Source organism: Bison bison, unplaced genomic scaffold (genome assembly GCF_000754665.1).
Source record: "Bison bison bison isolate TAMUID 2011002044 unplaced genomic scaffold, Bison_UMD1.0 scf7180017864466, whole genome shotgun sequence".
Lineage (NCBI taxonomy): Eukaryota > Metazoa > Chordata > Mammalia > Artiodactyla > Bovidae > Bison > Bison bison.
In genome coordinates this window covers 2,973,968-2,993,098 of record NW_011495027.1, presented here as the reverse complement: position 1 = coordinate 2,993,098, position 19,131 = coordinate 2,973,968, and the positions used below count along the sequence as shown (strand labels likewise).

The 19,131-nt window shown below is 39.4% G+C and overlaps 1 protein-coding gene across 2 annotated transcripts in view; it reads left to right on the top strand.

The window, feature by feature from the left end:
• The window catches only part of DDAH1 (dimethylarginine dimethylaminohydrolase 1), a 157,973-nt gene that overhangs the window by 114,089 nt on the left and 24,753 nt on the right, over positions 1 to 19,131 (top strand). For both annotated transcript variants that reach the window (XM_010860322.1, XM_010860323.1), the window contains exons 3-4: positions 7,263 to 7,336; positions 8,116 to 8,235. In XM_010860322.1, the coding sequence (XP_010858624.1) occupies positions 7,263 to 7,336; positions 8,116 to 8,235 (194 nt within the window). The remainder of the gene's footprint in view (positions 1 to 7,262; positions 7,337 to 8,115; positions 8,236 to 19,131) is intronic.

Sequence of the window (19,131 nt, the reverse complement as noted above, 5' to 3'; positions counted from 1 at the left end):
ATCCCAGGGCTGATCTCCTTCAGAATGGACTGGTTGGATCTCCTTGCAGTCCAAGGGACTCTCAAGAGTCTTCTCCAACACCACAGTTCAAAAGCATCAATTCTTCGGTGCTCAGCCTTCTTCACAGTCCAACTCTCACATCCATACATGACCACAGGAAAAACTATAGCCTTGACTAGACGGACCTTTGTTGGCAAAGTAATGTCTCTGCTTTTGAATATGTTATCTAGGTTGGACACAACTTTCCTTCCAAGGAGTAAGCGTCTTTTAATTTCATGGCTGCAGTCACCATCTGCAGTGATTTTGGAACCCATAAATTTAAATAATTTTCAGTGTAAATTGGCTTGGCTTAATGCCAGATGAATAATAGCAGAACTCAACAAAATATAAATAGCTGATACTATTGATCTAACTGGAATCAATTTTTATAAGGGGTATAATATAACTACTACAGAAATGGTAATTTTAGCATTTAACTTTTCCAGCTCTTTATGATCATATTATTATTGTGTTTGTAAAGTCATGTGCTAAAATCTGGGTCTCCAGAGTCATACTAGCTATATTGATCAGCAAGACATCAATAATAATTTGTAACTGATAATGAGAGTTTGTTTTCGCCTACTTGTCAAAGAATAAATATCTGTTTCACAGATGTAGCCCTAACAGCAGAGGCTGGTCCCCAGAGATCTGGGGATGTGGTCCCATGTGACCCACTGGAAGCCTGGAGATTCTTGGAAGTTTAATATTTTAGCTGATGTGAATTTTATATCAAATCCTATGTGTATAGAAAAAATATAGGCATTTTCATTTTAATATAAAAATAATGTTTCATATAACTTACATTTCGATATCGTTAATGTTCCTGGAGGAGGAAGAGTTTTTACCCGGAAACTTTGCATAGTTCCTTGCTTGGTGTCACATACCTATGGATGGGGGCACTGTCACTGAGCCTCAGGGATGCCGTTTTTCTCATAGGTTTGTGAAGAGCCCTCCCCTGGAGTTGTGCCCTGCACGACCTGTGCTGCCACTGTCATGGGCGATGGCCCTGTCTCTGGGGTTTGTTGTGCACACCCCTTGAGCCCTAAGAACACAGAGCAAGGGCTCAGAGAGGCCTACGCTGCATTCTCAGCTCCAGTTGTATCCAAGCCGACTCAGGCATTCTTTGAATCTGCCTAGTAAGTTCCACTTAGAATATTCTTTGTGTCTCCGATTGATGACACTTTTCATTCTTTTTAGCAGCACAGAACAACAGCCTATTTCTCTTAGAAAGTGGGCTTTTGTGATAAGCTAGATGTGTAAATCACACTTCATTACAATAAAACTTTTTTTACCAGAACATAGCCATAGAATGAATTACTTGTTGTAAGCAGGTACAGATACTGTTTGAAGAATGATTTAAAACAAGCTGTGTTCACAGCCATTTAGTTACCTCAACAGCTGAGCTGAACAGATTGCCTAAAATCTTCTCATTGTTACAGCAGGGCTTAGGAACCTCAATGTTACAGCAGGGCTTAGGAACCTCTTCCACTTGCCAAAGGTCTTTCCATAGCATCTCAAGCCTGTTGTTTTTCCCATAACTTCTAATTAAGTCGTGAGCAATGAGGCTTGCCTTGGACACTATCTGTAAGCTTTGTTTTGATAATATTCAGTGCTTAATATCTTAAAAGTTATGTTATTGAAAACAGAGATAGTGTTGTAATATTAAGATCTTTATCTGCCCGGCCTCTCATCCATACCTAATGAGTGGTCCTGCCTTCTATTCCTACTTCTCAACTTTTTTGCGTCCTTAAAATTGTAGTAAAATATATTTAACCTAAAATGTGCTATTCTGACCATCTTTCAGTGTATAATTCAAGTGGCATTAATTACATTCACAACATTGTACAGCCATCACCACTCAGTTTTTAGATTGTGCAGAGTTGAGTAAGAGAAAAAATCTGGAGCACTTCCCACGTGCTCTGTGTCCCCTTCCTTCTGTGACTCAGAGCTTCATTAATAATTGATCAGGAAATGGACAGAAGGAAAGCAGCTTCCAACTCTAGTTCCACTGGGAAATCTGTCAGTCAGGCAAGCAGCTGCTGGTAGAAAGCATTTCAATCCTTTTTCTCTTAGACAGACAACATCAAGTAGAGGTACTACTTTCATTTATTTATTTTTGTGAAATATGGGACATATGAAGAAAAGTTATAAAATGTTTATGTACAGATTCAATACCAATAATATAATGAACACCTGAGTACCTGACACCTGACTTATGAATGAGAACATTGCCAGGACCATAGAAGCCCCAATCCCAAACTTTCTCTCCTCCCAGCTTGAGGTGAACCCTGTCCTGAATTTTGTGTTAATCACTGCCTTGTCTTTTTTCAGTTTTGCCTCAATATGTACACTCCTAAATTATACGTTGTTTAGTTTTGCTTTTCTTATGACTTTATATAATTAAGGTTATATTATATGAACTCTTGTGTGATTTTTCTGCCTTTGATCTAACTTGATCCATGTAGCTGGAGTTCATTCATTTTCACAGCTGCATGGAATTTCATAGTAAAAATGAACCATGATGTATTTATTCATTTTACTGCTGATATATATTTGAGTACTTTTCAGTTTCTCTCCACTGTCTTCAATGCTGCTATGTACAGTCTTATTGTATCTCCTGAGTACATATATAAGTTTCTTTAAAGTAAAGAGCTAGAACTAGAATTTCAGGTGATAAACTCTCATCCTATTTCAATGGTTATATGATTTTCTTCTTTAATCTATTTATGTGGTTAATTATATTAACTGATTTCCTGATATCAATGATCAAAGTTTATATCCCTGGGATGAAATCAAACTTAATCAAGATATATCCTCTTTTTATTACAGTGTTGTATTTAGCTTTTTTAGGGCTTCCCTGTTAGCTCAGTTGATAAAGAATCTACCTGCGATGCAGGAGACCCCGGTTCAGTTCGTGGGTCAGGAAGATCCTCTGGAGAAGGGATAGGCTACCCACTCCAGTATTCTTGGGCTTCCCTGGCGGCTCAGCTGGTAAAGAATCTGCCTGCAATGCGGGAGACCTGGGCTCAATCCCAGGTTGGGAAGATCCCCTGGAGAAGGGAAAGGCTACTCACTCCAGTATTCTTGCCTGGAGAATTCCATAGACTGTATAGTCCGTAGGCTCACAAAGAGTCACATGACTGAGCAACTTTCATTTCACTTCACTGTATTTAGTTTGCTGATAATTGTTTAAGATTTGTTTCTGTGGCGTGTAACTTTTCTTTCTTGTTATCCTTGTCTGGCTTTGGAAATTATGTTAACCTCATATAAAATGTATTAGAGAATATTTTACTGTGTTTCTATTCTCTAAAATCAGTAAAACTTTAATTGTGCATTACTTGAACTTTGGTAGAATTTACCTATTCAGGCCCTGTGGGCCTTGACTTCTTTGTGGGAAGATTTTCAACTGATTTTGTTTTTGTAATAATTATGTGACTATTGAGATTTTTTTCTGAGCCAATTTTGGTGAGTTCTGTTTTCTGAGATTTTATTTATTTCATCTAAGTTTTTTAAATGTTGGCTATAAAGTTATTCGTATTTTCTTAATATTAAGTTCTGCAAAAATTACAGCTATGTCCCCTTTTATTCATAATGTTTTTTGGGGCCTTCATTTTCTTGCCAGAGATCTGTCAATTTCATTAACCTTTTCGAAGAACTACCTTTTGGCTTTTTGAACCCTTGCTCTTGTATGTTTCCTTTTCTCTTCCTGTTTCTACCTTTATTTCCTTTCTTCAAATTTCTTTGTTTTTATTGTTCTTTTTTCCTTTCATTGCAAAGTGAAAGCTTGTCTCTTTATTTTGAAACTTTCTTCTTAATGTAAGCATTTAAGTACTACCTTCTAAGTAGTGCTTTAGCTGAATCCTATGTGTTTTGATATGAATATTTTTGTTAGCAACTCAAAATGTTTTCCCATTTCCATTATGATTTATTCTTTGGCTAATTAGTGGATAATTAGTAGATAATAATAACATATTGATCATTATTATAAGTTGCTGGGATAACAATTCATTACTGTGATCATTGATAAATATAAAGCATTTAGCCTATCTTTTCTTTGTGAACTCTGCTTCAAGTAGACCAAATACTTGATTGAGAAAAGTTTTTTTAGAATTCTACCCAGTAAATGTAGATCCTTATAAAACAAAGGACCTGTGCAATGATCATCAAAGCATGTAAAACTTTTATATGAGGGACTTTCCTGGCAGTCCAGTGGTTAGGACTCCAAGCTTCCTGTGCAGAGGGTATGGATTTGACCCCTGATCGGAAAACTAAGTTCCCACAAGCTTCAAGGCAGGGGGGTAAAAACAGATAAAGGAATGAAACAACAACAACAAAAACTTTACATGAAAGCTTGATGGGGAGCTTTATGATGGAGGAATCAGGCTGATGCTACATGAACACTCTTACAATTCTAGCATCACTGAAAATGTGACAGTCAGGATATGACGTGCTTTGGGATGTGATACAATAGATGTGTAACCCCACCTCTGACGCTTTTGAACTGTGGTGTTGGAGAAGACTCTTGAGAGTCCCTTGAACTGAAAGATCAACCAGTCAATCCCAAAGGAAATCAGTCCTGAATATTCATTGGAGGGACTGATGCTGAAACTGAAGCTCCAATACTTTGGCCACCTGATGCGAAGAAATGACTCACTGGAAAAGACCCTGATGCTGGGAAAGATCGAAGGCAGGAGGATAAGGGGATGACAGAGTGTGAGATGGTTGGATGGCCTCACCGACTCGACGGACATGAGTTTGAGCAAGCTCTGGGAGTTAGTGATGGACAGGGAAGCCTGGTGTGCTGCAGTCCATGGCTCACAAAGAGTCGGACACAGCTGGGCAACTGAACTGATAGCCCCACCACTGAAGTAGTCCTATCCAAAAAAAAAAAAATTTGAGCAAGAATCTAATGAAGTATCTACATAGACTATCAATTTGCCAAAAAATACAAAGGATAAAGGAACAATTTAATGTTAGTATGCAAGGCGGGGCTTCCCTGGTGGTTCAGACAGTAAAGAATCCCCCTGCCATGCAGGAGATGCAAAGAGGTTGGTTCAGTCCCTGAGTTGGGAAGATCCTCTGGAGGAGGGCGTGGCAACCCACTCCAGTGTTCTTGCCTGGAGAATCCCATAGACAGAAGAGCCAGGTGGGCTACAGTCCATGGGGTTACAAAGAGAAGGACAAGGCTGAAGCAACTTTGCACATGCGTGTGCACAGGCATACACACACACACTCACATACACAAGGAAACAATCAACCAAACCAGAATGTAAGAAAGTCAGTAGGATAAATGACCTGATTTCTTCCATGAAAGAATAAGATGAGGAAGGAAAAGAAAAAGAGAGTGAGTGGTTATAGAAGAAAATGACATGAGACATATAACAACCTAAATACTTTTTACTATTTTGATTCCAGAACTTCAGTTGTTTTTATCAGAAAGGCTATTTAAAGGGGTATAGCCTGCCATACTGCTAGAAACAGAAGTCTGGCTTACTTTTTAAAGACATAAGCAGTTTGCTTTTCTTTGTACTTTTAAATGGAAAATGTGTGTGAGGTGTTTATATTTGCATATAGTGTTTAAATTTGCATAATGAAGTAATTTTTTTAAAAATTCAAGTTGCTTCACTTCTTCTTTTAAGTAATTTTTGTTTGTTTTAGCTGTGCCATGCCTCATCAGGATCTTAGTTCCCCAACCAGTGATCAAACCCATGTTCCCTGTATTGGAAGCATGAAGTCTTAATCACTGAATTGCCAGGAAAGTCCCTAAGTGTTTTTTTTTTTTTTAATTGTGTGTAAATCTAATTTATAAATCTACATTTAACATAAGAGAATTAAGGAAATTTGTCTTTTTTATTTCAACTGACTTTTTTAATAAAGAGATTAATACTTTTTGTCAAGCAAAGGACCTTTCCCTTACTTAAGTTTTGATTTGTATGTAGTGAGTTTTCTCAAGGGACAGCACAATCCGGCCACTACCCAAAACACTGTCAGTTTGCCACCAACGATTCTTGTGTCTGCCAACAGCATAAGCCATCGGAATTTATCGTAACATCATTTGACCCCTGTCTTTTACCCCTGTTATAAGGACACCATGAAGATTAAAGTTGTAACAGGTGTGAAGTCTATCAAGCAATTCTTTCTACATGGCTACAAGTGTACATGACTATACTGTTTATACTTGTTCTGGGGCAAAATATATACTGATTTCTCTTGGAATATATTTTCCACATTTCATGTAGAATTCTTTTCCAAAGGATTAAGGAAGGATAAGAACCCCTACGTTTATGCATTGCCTAACTCTATCTACTGTCATTGGTTTTTTGCCTATAACTAGAAGAGCATTTTTACTTGATGCTTTGCTTTCTGAGAAAAAAAAATTGTAGAATTTCAGAAAAGCCAAATAACTAGAAAGTTTCTTTCTCCGAAACTTTAGTGCTTTATAGATAGATGTATTTGAGGGTTAATTTGAAATAAATAGGTGTGTTGTTTTATTTTTTATTTTTTTTATTTTTTTTTTTTTTAGGTGTGTTGTTTTAAAGACAGCTCTTAGAGCTGAAGACCAGTCAGCACTAAACTCATTTTACTGAGATGGTTTCGTCAGCCCTTACATCAACACTATGTTTAAAAAAAAAAAAAGGGTATCTGACTCATCAAGACTGTATAGTATTGTTCTTTTGGGCGAAAAAAAGGAAGTTCTGCTAACTTATTGCTATTACTTAATTTCTGATTACAGGTTATTAGTATGTTTAATTCTGTTATTTTCTAAATAAAAACCATATTACCTTATTGTGGTAAAATATACATAACATAAAATTTACCATTTAACTATTTTAAAATGCACAGTTCAGGGGTATTAACTGCATTCATGTTTTGCAACCATCACCACCATCCATCTGCAGCACTGTTTTGCCTTCCCAAAATGAAACATCATACCCATTAAGCACTGACTCGCTAGCTCCGTTCAGTCCTCTCCCCCATATCAGCCCATGACAACCACCATTCTATTGATACTTTCTGCCTCTATCAATTTGAAAGAGTTTATTTCTAATGGCAATAATCTGAAATCATTTATGTAAAGAAAGTAGGAGTCAGAGTACAAGTGGAGCTGACCTCTACGGTAGGAAAGAACTGTGTGAGGCTTTGAAGTCTTTATTTATAGATAGAAAAATAGCATGCCATCACTGATGCTACCTACTCACTGTGTTCCATGACATTTATTATAGGCAGAGAATTTTTTGTGGGCCTTTCCAAAAGGACAAATCAACGAGGTGCGGAAATCTTGGCTGATACTTTTAAGGTAGGTAAAGGATAATTTATGCCTGGCACAGAGTAACTACCTAATAAATAGTCATAAACCCATTTAATCAATATGTCATGAATAATGATATTTTTATGTCATGGGCTTTGCAAAATAACTCCTAATGTTTGTATGTTTGCTAGAAGTTTTAGAAGCTAGGACTTAATAAATAGACTTCATGGGACTCCCACAGCAGCAACAGATAAAGTTATCATGGACATTCTGCTTTTTCCCAGTGTATAATCAATCATACGACCACTTGGCAGATATTCCTGGCACAATTGATGACTTAAAAAAATGTATCTGGAGTCCCAGTTGTCTCTAAAATGAAATGTGGAATTTTTCAGATCGGAATTAAAGATCACCCACACTTGGCTGCCTACTGTGTGCTGGGCCTTGCACATACATCCTCCCCAAGGTCCCTTTACTCTACTGATTTTGAGCAGATTGGCTCACCAGACTGCTAAGGAAGAGATGAATCCCCAAGAAGCTGTTCCCCAGGACGATGTGAGGCTCTTGTCTGCACGGGATATTCAGACACATCCATCTAGAGTAGCCCCCTCTGTTAAGGCAGTCACAAGTCAGGTAGGAGGCTCTGCACTTCCTTTTTAGAAGCAGTCTTCATTTAATTGGCAATACCCAAACCTATGAGGCCCAGTTTTCCTTCCAGATGTTCAGGGACCCCAGCAGCCTCCTGGGGAGCAAGAATGTTTTGAGCAGGTTTGAATGGGTTTTAGAGTTATTCTGCTATGACAAACTACTTTCTCTCATATGCATAGGACTATGCGGTCTCCACGGTCCCTGTGGTGGATGCTTTGCACTTGAAGAGTTTCTGCAGCATGGCTGGGCCTAACCTAATCGCTATTGGATCCAGTGAATCTGCACAGAAGGCCCTCAAGGTAAATGTAAAACTTTGCTCTTTCGAAATGCAATAGGCACTGCCTGCCGCATGGTTTTTCTAATACTGTCTATTGGACAGAGAGCAACCAAGGGTAGCAGGGAGAGAACTTGAGCTTTCTCTGATTTACACTGTCATGACCTCACATTTATTAGGAACCAGGAGCACTTAGTACGTACTGTTACTCTGAGTAAGTAAGTACTTGTTGTTCAGTTGCTAAGTCAGATCTGACTCTTTGCAACCCCGTAGGCTGTAGCCCACCTGGCTCCTCTGTCCATGGGGATTTGCAGGCAAAAATACTAGAGTAGGTTGCCATTTCCTTTTCCAAGTAAGTACTTAGTAAGTACTCTTCCTGGAAAATACACCTATCAGAAGAATTCTTCACTAATGAGTCATTCTTCCTCACACACCAGGTTTTCTAGAAAGAAATAACTCATCACAGTTATTTCTTCTGAGGAAAAGGAGGGCATTCTACCAGCAGAGCTCTTTATAATGTTTTATCTCTTAACTCAGGTAATTGGTACACAGAGTCGTTACGTTATTCTTATCCTTTTGTACTTCTGAACTATTTCATAATAATCTTTTAGAAAGCCATGATTCAGAAGTACCTAAAAATTTTAACTTCTCCATTTGCAATGGAGTACTTAAATTTTAGGAAAGTCATTTTTCTCATTTCACAGATAGGAATCGGAAAGTCCAGAAAAATTACTACTTGCTTTGGGTCACACAGCTGGATGGAGAGTAGACGTCATTGGTAGTGAAGATTTTCTATCGTTATAGTGCTTTACAGTTCAAAGGCACCTTCCTTCTCTGTAGCTAATAACCCTGGGAGATGATCTGGACACTTCATAAGGGCAAAGACCTTGTCCATTTCAGTCACCATTTTGCCCCTTTATGCTTGCCCCAAGGTGGTCCCTAAATAAATATTTGGCACACAATGAATAAATGAATGAGGGAAGTGACTTTATCTCCATTTTGCAGTTCAGAACTAGATCGAGTTGCTCCCCCCAGATCACAAAGCTAATACTAAAAGGTGGGCTGGGACTGCTTTTTGTCCCTTCCTCTCAAGTGGTCCTGCATGACATGTGACTTATTAAAGGACCAAGACAGGGATTTCCCTAACAGTCTAGTGGTTAAGACTCTGTGTTCCCAATGCAGAAGGCACAAGTTTGATTCCTGTTCAGGGAACTAAGATGGGGTTCCCAGGTGACTCAGTGGTAAAAGAATCTGCCTCCCAATGCAGGAGCCACAGGAGATGTGGGTTCAATCCCTGGGTCAGGAAGATCCCCTGAGATGGAAATAGCAACCCATTCAAGTATTCTTGCTGGGATAATCCCATGGACAGAGGAGCCTGGCGGACTACATTCCATGGGGTTGCAAAGAACATGGTTGAAGAAATTTAGCACTCACACATGCAGAAAACTAAGATACTTCATGCAGCACAGCTCGGCCAAAAAATAAAAGTAAAGAAAAGAACGAAGACAGAAATTTCTCTTAGGCAAAGAGAGGAAATCTGTGAGCTCCAAGGTACACAGTTTATTTGTTTGCCCTATCTGGTCTTGACTCTTCTACGTCAGGGCTGGGCTTGGTTTAGTTTGTCTGGGAAGCAACCTCTGCCTCCCAATTGCTGACTTTCTGCTTTGCATTATCTGCAACTTCTTTCAGTCAGTGCACTTGGCCTTTCTTTCTTCCCTTTACCAGACTGTATCTCTGATTATATTTCTAGGACCTTTAACAATTGTTGTTGAATAATCTACTTTGGATTTTGAATTTAGTGGCTTTTTCTATGTTTCCTTTAGAGAATGTCTTTTGTTCTGTTTCATCTGGAAGCCTGTGTCAACTTTCTGCATATAAAAAAAGAAATGATGCCTTGAAAGGAAATATTTGATGAATGATGTCATTCAGAAGATCTAGGAAGATTATGTTTCTCCTCAGGGACTAACTGTGATGTCTTCCCATGGCAGCTGGGTTGGCCTGCACGTGTCTGAAATTGATTACAAGGGAAGGAGAAGGCTGAAGTTGTCCATGCTATGCCTTTGTGTAAATTAGCAGAAAGAACCTCCTCTGGGTAGACAAACTAGAAAAAGTAGTTTCATCTGCCATTCTGGGTAAACTAGGTCCCTAACTCAAATAAATTGGTCTCTAACTCAGTAGGTCTCTAACGCAAATTGGTCCCTAACTTAGTCCAGAGAAAACTAACATGTAATAAACTAAGAGATAAAACAATATGGTTAACTAGCACTCAGTTATATGAAATAGCCCTAATTGTTATTCAGAAGATAAAAAGAAACTCCTTGAGGCCTAGATATTCAGAGAAAACTTTATGAAGAAAATGTGGCTTGATGTGGGTGTTGAAGGGTTTGTCAGAGTGGGATTCAGTGAGAGAGGGTTCCAGGTGGGGACAGGAAATAAGCAAAGACTAAGCACAGTATATTCATGAAATGTAACCAAACTAGCCCAACTAATAAAGTTTTCTTGTGGGTTCCAAGGGACACAGCTGGGTGGGGCAGATGATGTCTGAAGAGGTAGGGACATAAAAGTGAGCAAAAGAATGAGTTTATCTCCATGAAGTAGAAGGCTGGTTATCCATAGGCTCCAAGCAGAAGAGGCTGTATTGCTGGAAAGCTGTTGGACCATCCCTCCTTTTGCAAAAAATTAAATGGAGAGGGAAGGCCCTGTGGTCAAAAAATGGCAACTGATGACCTGGAAAAAGAAAGCCAAGCCTCAAGTTCCATTCTATGCCTTGGCCACTCACTCACATTTCTCCATTAATCATTTCTTTTCCGTTGTCAAGTCCTCTAAGACCACATTTTTTAAGAGCATCCTGTGAGGGTTTTATAGTCCTCCTTCCTTTAGAGTTCATTTGAGTCAGTGTTAATAATGATGTTCACTCTATACTTGAAAACCTCTGTGTCAGAAACTACAAATAATTCTGACTAGAAAGGCATTCTTTGGAGACTGAATTTTCCATCAGAAAATGTGCTTCATAAACCATGGGCCTGTGGAGTTGGCCAATGCCCCCCTGCCATGTTCCTAGCATCAAAAAGGTCCTCTTCCCTGGTAGCCAAGGTAGGAGTACAAAGTAAACTGAAAACTAATGACATCTCCATGAGGGTCAGAAATAAGTGGGTTGGTGAAATTCGGATTTAGTGAGTTGAACTGGTTATTTGAGAACAGTTTAGGCACCTGCATTAAATCAATGAATAAAATTGATGGTGGGTAAGTCCTACTGCTAATTTGGACATATAAATACTGATATAGACAGGCAGGAAGACAAATGGATGGAGACAAATACGTCATTTCAGTTCAGTTCAGTCGCTCAGTCGTGTCCAACTCTTTGCGACCCCATGAACTGCAGCACGCCAGGCCTCCCTGTCCATCACCAACTCCCGGAGTTCACTCAAACTCACATCCATCAAGTCGGTGATGCCATCCAGCCATCTCATCCTCTGTCATCCCCTTCTCCTGCCCCCAATCCCTCCCAGCATCAGAGTCTTTTCCAAAGAGTCAACTGTTCACGTGAGATGGCCAAAGTACTGGAGTTTCAGCTTTAGCATCAGTCCTTCCAAAGAACACCCAGGACTGATCTCCTTTAGGATGGACTGGTTGGATCTCCTTACAGTCCAAGGCACTCTCAAGAGTCTTCCCCAACACCACAGTTCAAAAGCATCAATTCTTTGGCACTCAGCTTTCTTCACAGTCCAACTCTCACATCCATACATGACTACTGGAAAAACCATAAGCCTTGACTAGACGGACCTTTGTTGGCAAAGTAATGTCTCTGCTTTTGAATATGCTATGTAGGTTGGTCATAACCTTCCTTCCAAGGAGTAAGCGTCTTTTAATTTCATGGCTGCAATCATCATCTACAGTGATTTGGGAGCCCCCAAAAATAAAGTCTGACATTATTTCCACTGTTTCCCCATCTACTTGCCATGAAATGATGGGACCAGATGCCATGATCTTAGTTTTCTGAATGTTGAGCTTTAAGCCAACTTTTCACTCTCCTCTTTCACTTTCATCAAGAGGCTTTTTAGTTCCTTTTCACTTTCTGCCATAAGGGTGGTGTCATCTGCATATCTGAGGTTATTGATATTTCTCCCAGCAATCTTGATTCCAGCTTGTGCTTCTTCCAGTCCAGCGTTTCTCATGATGTACTCTGCATAGAAGTTAAATAAGCAGAGTGACAATATACAGCCTTGATGTACTCCTTTTCCTATTTGGAACCAGTCTGTTGTTCCATGTCCAGTTCTAACTGTTGCTTCCTGACCTGCATAGAGGTTTCTTAAGAGGCAGGTCAGGTGGTCTGGTATTCCCATCTCTTTCAGAATTTTCCACAGCTTATATGTCATTTACAAGTAATGAAATTGTGGGGGGTTTTTTCCACTTCACAAGTGAAAATACTGAGAAGAGATGAAATAAGACATTTTGACTAGGATCTCATGGTTTCAGAATCAGATTTCCTAGACCCAGCTTCTGCTGGCCCCAGTTGCCCAGCCCACTCCGTAGCTGTTCTTTTTCTATTGGAAAGCCTTTTCTAATTATTTTGCCATGGATTGGTTCTAACTAAGCTCCCTCTTTCTCCTCCCCTCTCTCCACCTATTCCTCTCTTCCCATTTATTGCTGGTTATCAGTATCTGATCTGTATCAGGGAAGATGTGAGTTTGGTCCCTGATATCTGTTTTTCCTTTGTAAATCTTGATGTCTCAGTCTTGTCTCCATAGAGAAGCCCCTGGCCACTTGGGCATCACTTAAACAGGCATCATTTAAACAGGAATGAACTGTGCCTTTCTGTGCTACACACTGAAAACCCGATTGCTTCCCACATCTGTCATGCTCTTTGAGTACTTGCTTCCTTCAGAGTCTTTAAAACTACTTCTTGCATATTCATGCAAAGCTGAGAGCCCAAGGGCTTCCCGGTAGTCTTACTGCATTTGAAACACTTTGTAATGGGTTGCAGTCTATTCTTGGTTAATGAAGTGGGTTCTTATGGAGATAGTCATCATACCTGTCTAGGCTGTAGGAGATTTAATAGTGTATGCATTGTCTATTTAAATGAAATAATCCATCTAAGATGACTTTAGCAACTCTCTGCTAAAAAGCCCAGAATGTATTTCATGCAGGATATATTTAATATACTTTTAATACAGTTTATCTAATATAGGAAAGAAAAAAAGGAGGACCTATCATTACCATATTTTACCATTGATGTGGCCAAAGTACTGGCAATTAGGTTGATTTGAAATTACTAAAGATATTAGATACCAGGTCTTACCCTAGAAATACTATTATCTAAGCAAAATTAGTCTTTAGAGCAACCTGCCCTTGCTATACTTTTTCTCCTACACTTTTCATCATTCCCTTCGTGCCCCTGGGCAATCACTACCTTCATCCTGCTCTTCTAGCTATAAAAGAAAATAATATAAGAGTAATTACTTTATTTTCAGGCAGTAGATCCACTAGTACTCTTCCACGAGGAATGTTTGTCTTCCCAAAGACAATGAGAACTCCAGTTGCTGCACAGCTGGAGCTCCGAGTCACAAATGTAATTTGAGCAACAGAAGCCAACCTCCGGATAACACATATTCTCTTATCTCATTCATTTAAAGTTAAACAAGAGATAAAACTGGAGTGGGTAGCCATTCCCTTCTCCAGGGGATCTTTCCAACCCAGGGAATCAAACCTGGGTCTCCTGCATTGCAGGCAGATTCTTTACCTTCTGAGCCACCAGGGAAGCCCAGAGATCAAACCACTCTATGCTATTAGCAGTTAATTCAAGAGGGAGGGAGTCATGGTGTGCAGGGCCATCTTGTATGTTATATTTTAATTTTTAAAGATTAGTAAAAATACATATATTATCGGAAGTGGGCTGTGATTAACTTACAGAAATAATTCTTCAGTAGCTAAGTCTGTCTCAAATCCTTGCTTTATCTTCCATCTGATATCTTTTAATAAGGAAAAAGGCAAACTTTATATACACCTTGACCAATATCTCCCCATTTCTCCTCGCCTGCCAGCTTTGTAAACCTTAAATATATATATATAGTCCTTTATATGTCAGTAAAGCTGGGGAAGGAAAAACATAATAAAGAGTAGATTTGCACTACATCTCACCCATTCTTTTTCTATATCCGTGCCAAAATCGACTTGCTTTCCAGGAACCTGGATTAATTACATGCTCTCTGTCACAGGCAGACAGATCGTAATTCTCACCATCGGGAGGGGCTCTCAGTAATAATTTTTAACCCAATCTTCTTGGTAGCATTTAGTCTTCCAGCCAACTGGGAGTAAGAGACAGGAAGGAAGGAAGCACAAAGAAAGGGAGTGAAGAAGAGAGGGAAAGGAGGTGGGGAAGAGCGACACTTAGCTAAAACAATCAGAGGAGGAAGGTGCTGCCCTCCCCAAGTTCAGAGCTCCAGGGACTTGTGGTACTGACATGTTGAGGGGTGTGCCATAAGCTGGCCAGGAGGCAAGAGGCATATCCCCACCTTCCTAACTTAACCCCACACAGGAGACCAGGTATTTTTCTCCTTTCAGCATCTGCAGTTTTGTTTAGTGACCTTTCTTTTATTACTAATTTTATTCTTTTGTATCACAATGAATTACTGTTTAAGATTTTTAATAGAAACACTAAAAGGATGTAGTAAGAAAAAAATTATGAGATCACCACTCCATTTTTTGTGCCTTTGTCATATAAATGGAGCTGAACTATAGTACATGGAATTCCAGTAGACTTGTAATTTTAAATTAAAAAGATCATAATGCATCTGGATGGAAATGTCTCTAAGTTTTTTATGTTTCCTGAAATAACAAATTACATTTGTAAGATTCCTTGAATGAGGACACGGCCTGCTTGCTCCGAGCTAATTTAAATTGCATAGAATACAGTGTGTTTTTCTTTTGCATGACTAACTATTTAATAGAGGTCACTGTGTATTTCCTCTCGTTTTGACTCAGCTTCAGCATTGATTTTATGTCCAAAAATGTCCATATTATTTTATAGGTGGTCATTTAAAAAATGAAAATGGAAAACGTCCTTAATGTTTTTGGATTTTGTATGTTTTTTTAATCACCTGGAATTTCCTTTAATGACAACTGGAACAGCAATAGCAAAAACCAAAAGACAGAAGGAGAGCTAACCAGTATCAACAGCATGATTGAAATGGAAAAATAAAGACTTTGCATTTTCAGTTGCTGTCACAGGGAATTACAGTCTGTAGCCACAAGATTTCCCACTTTGTGTCTCTACTGTGAAGGACAAATTGACAATCCATCGTAGGTTTAATTTAGTCTCATTTTTGGGTTTTCTGTTCCAATTGTATTCACCAGATTCACAAGACAATGATCTTTTAAAAAATAATCAACCATGCCTGAATTAAGAAATTAAAACACAAAACCAAATAGACTCTGAGTTTGTAACAACTGTTTATGCTCCTTTTCCTGGCAGCAGTTGGCTTATCTGACAGTATTCCCAGAGCTGTGTGCCAACAAGGCTGGGGTGGCCAAATAAAATGCTTTGGCATGAGAGGGCAATAAATAATCTGAAGCTCGGAAACCAAAACAACCTTGCTGTATATCAGCACTAGTCCCAAGCAAGGCAGGAAGAAAGCAAAATTGGCCAAGTAGGAGAAAGGGAACAATAATGTGTTTTTTTCTCTTGAGCTTTTAAGAAAATGTCAAAGAGGAAAAAAAGGAAGAAATAACATTTAAAAGGCTGTTCATTCTATCCATTATATAATGGACATCAAAAAGTACTTAGCAGACTCTATGGGATGTCGTTGGGGGAACTCAAGTATCTTGTTTGGAGGTTGAGCAAATGGCCTTTTATGGGTTGTTTCAATCTAAGACTCCTGCTCATGAAAGAAAAAACCTCTGAGTGACCTTGAATTGGTGGTTCCTGATAAAAGGTGTGGTTTAAAACTTTCTGAAAACACACTGTCCTAACCCTATCTCAGAAAATTCTGATGTTCTAAGGTCTAGGATCCAGTCTGGCCCTCTGAATTTTTAAAAATTTATTATTGAGGTATAGTTGATTTACAGTGTTGTGCTAAGTGGTGCTGTACAGCAAAATGATTCAGTTATATATATATATGTATGAATATATATATATGTATAAATACATTCCTTTTCATAGTCTTTTCCATTATGGCTTATCACAGGATATTGAATATAGTTCCCTATGCCATACAGTAGTACCTTATTATTTATCCATTCAATACACAATAGTTTGCACATGCTAATCCCCAGCTCTCAAACTTCCCCACACAGCCCCCCTCCATCTTGGCAACCACGAGTCTGCCCTCTGCCAGGCATCTGTATTTTCAGAAGTTCCACAGGTGATTCTGGTACACAGACTAAGTTGAAAGCCACTGCCTTCAAGAATTTCTACAACTTACAAAATCACTTAACTTATGATCCTGAATAATATGCACCTGAGGAAGCCAATCACTGTGTCTATAATAGAGGTACAAAAGAACATCCTCCAAGTAGCATTAAAAGTTAGAGAAAGTATCCAAATCAAAAATGATCGAAAGGCAGAAACTCCTTACTCTTTTCATGCCAAGAGCTCAACATTGTACAACTTAAAATATTAATATAATACCTAACTAGGTAATACGTTGAATGCCATCATTCAATCCATTTGACATGTTAAACTTCTTTATTAAAATATTCTGAGTTATCAAAAATCACTAATGTTATCATTTTCCAAGAATAGAAAATTTGCATTTGACTCATGCTTCCCAAACCCCTCCCCCAAAACACACATACACACACACACAAAGAAAATCTAACAACAGTACCTTATCTTGATGTACAGATTTATGCCAAAGAGAAAAAAAGACTAAACTTCATATTATTACTGATATTAGAGAAAAAAACTTACTTTACAAACAAAATCATATGTTGATTGGACTGAAGAAGCACAGTTGTCTAAAGGGCCAAAATGGATTTGAGGGCAAAGCAGAGAACTTTAGAGTCCAAATTCACAGGTTGTCCTGGCTCTGCCTCCAGCTCTCCCTGTGTGACCCCGTCTCCAGTAGGCAATCTCATCCTGAAAAAACAAAGTTCAATCAGCCTCTCCAAGGAATGAGAGCTTCATTCCTCCCTGCTGGAAATTTCATGACAGGCAGTCAAGGTGAAGGACTATGTCTCAAGCGTGGCAAAAAGTAGCAACCGTCTAATTAGAAAGCACTCAGTGATATAGATAGTTCCAAAGTGGGTTCACTATAGACTCTTGACCATCGTGACATCGTCCTTTCAGTGGCAGTAAGTGATAGAAGACTTACGCTTAGCTGAACGTGCTGATGCTGGCTTGAGGATAGAAAACTGCAGAAGACTCCATCCTAGTTCCACCTCTCTTTGAGGAGGCTTCAACTGAGTGTGTAACTTATTAAACTGGGTATCTAACAAACATCATCATTTCCTAATTCATACATAAAAATCTGATAGAAAAAAAGGTAAGGTTTCCAAAACCTTTTATTGTTGTCTCTTCTGCAAAAAAAGACTTTTCAAAAAGCAGATGAAAGAAAAGGCAATTGAAAAGAGATTGCATGTGTGCGAAGTCTCTTCAGTCGTGTCCAACTCTGTGCAACCCTATAGGCTATAGCCTACCAGGCTCCTCTATCCATGGGATTCTGGAGGTAAGAATACTGCAGTGGGTTGCCAAGCCCTCCTCCAGGGTATCTTTCAACCCAGGGATCACACCCATGTCTCTCGTCTCCTGCATTGGCAGGCGGGTTCTTTACCACTAGCTCCCCCTGCTGCTGCTAAGTCGCTTCAGTCCCCTGGGAAGCCCCTAAAAAGAAATACAGCTGAGTTTAAAGTTAAGGCTTCTTGAGCATCACACAGCAATTTATTGAGCAACTATATGAAAGATAGAGTCTCATACACAGGGAACATAGAGGAGGATGCCCTCAAGGCCTCTCCAGCTGAACTGGAGAAACAGGACGGTGTCAGTGTAAGATAAGGCAAATGCCTACTAAATGATGCAGGGTCCTAGTAGAGGTAGTGGGAGTTCCAAGGACAGAGTGATCACAGGAGGAGGGAACCAAAGTCTGAGTGGACCTGAACAAACAGCAAAACACAGACGGACGGGCACAGGGCATGAGTGTTCACTGTAGATGGACAACGGGGGCAATGTATATTTTATAATCAACAGATGATGTGCAGGGACAGGAAGAGAATTAAGGTCTAAGAAATAAGTTGGGGCTAGTCCAAAAGTAAAGGAATTGGAGTCTTCTTATCTGCAGGCTGTGGGAAGCCACTCGATTTTTTAGCAAAGGTGTAGAAGGTGGTATTTCAGAGAGATCTGTCTGATGTTATGCCTAGAATGATTTAACAGGAAGATCAGGAGTAATAAAGCTGGTTAGGAAGCATCACACAGTCCAGAAATAAAGGAAAGGAGGGTCTGGACTGGAGAAGCAGCCATGACAACAGAGAGGACCCTGCAGGGGGTGAGTTCTATTTACAGAAGTAGCAGAACATCATAACTGATGGAGTTGAAAGAGCAGGGGAGGAAAAAGACTCAGGTCAGCACTTGGACAGATACTTATAGAACTCCTGTTCTGTACCAGGCACTGTACTAGGCCCTAGGGGACAATGATCAACGAAATCACATCAGAAAAGACTACCGAATGGGGTGCCTTTGGTGGAATTCTCAGAAGAGAGTTCAAACTCTCCCTGGCATGGTGAATTCAGTTCTTTCCATCAACACAGGAACAAACTATAGAAAGTTGGTGGACGAATGTGTTGCTGGATTCCTCTGACCTAGATTCACATTTTGAGAGCTGAGCTGTACTTAAGACACATCCAACTGATGGCAGCTCTGGTAGATGGCCGACGTCTAAGCTCGTAAGACACTAACGGGGCTGGCTCCCATTTCAGTTTCCATTGGCAG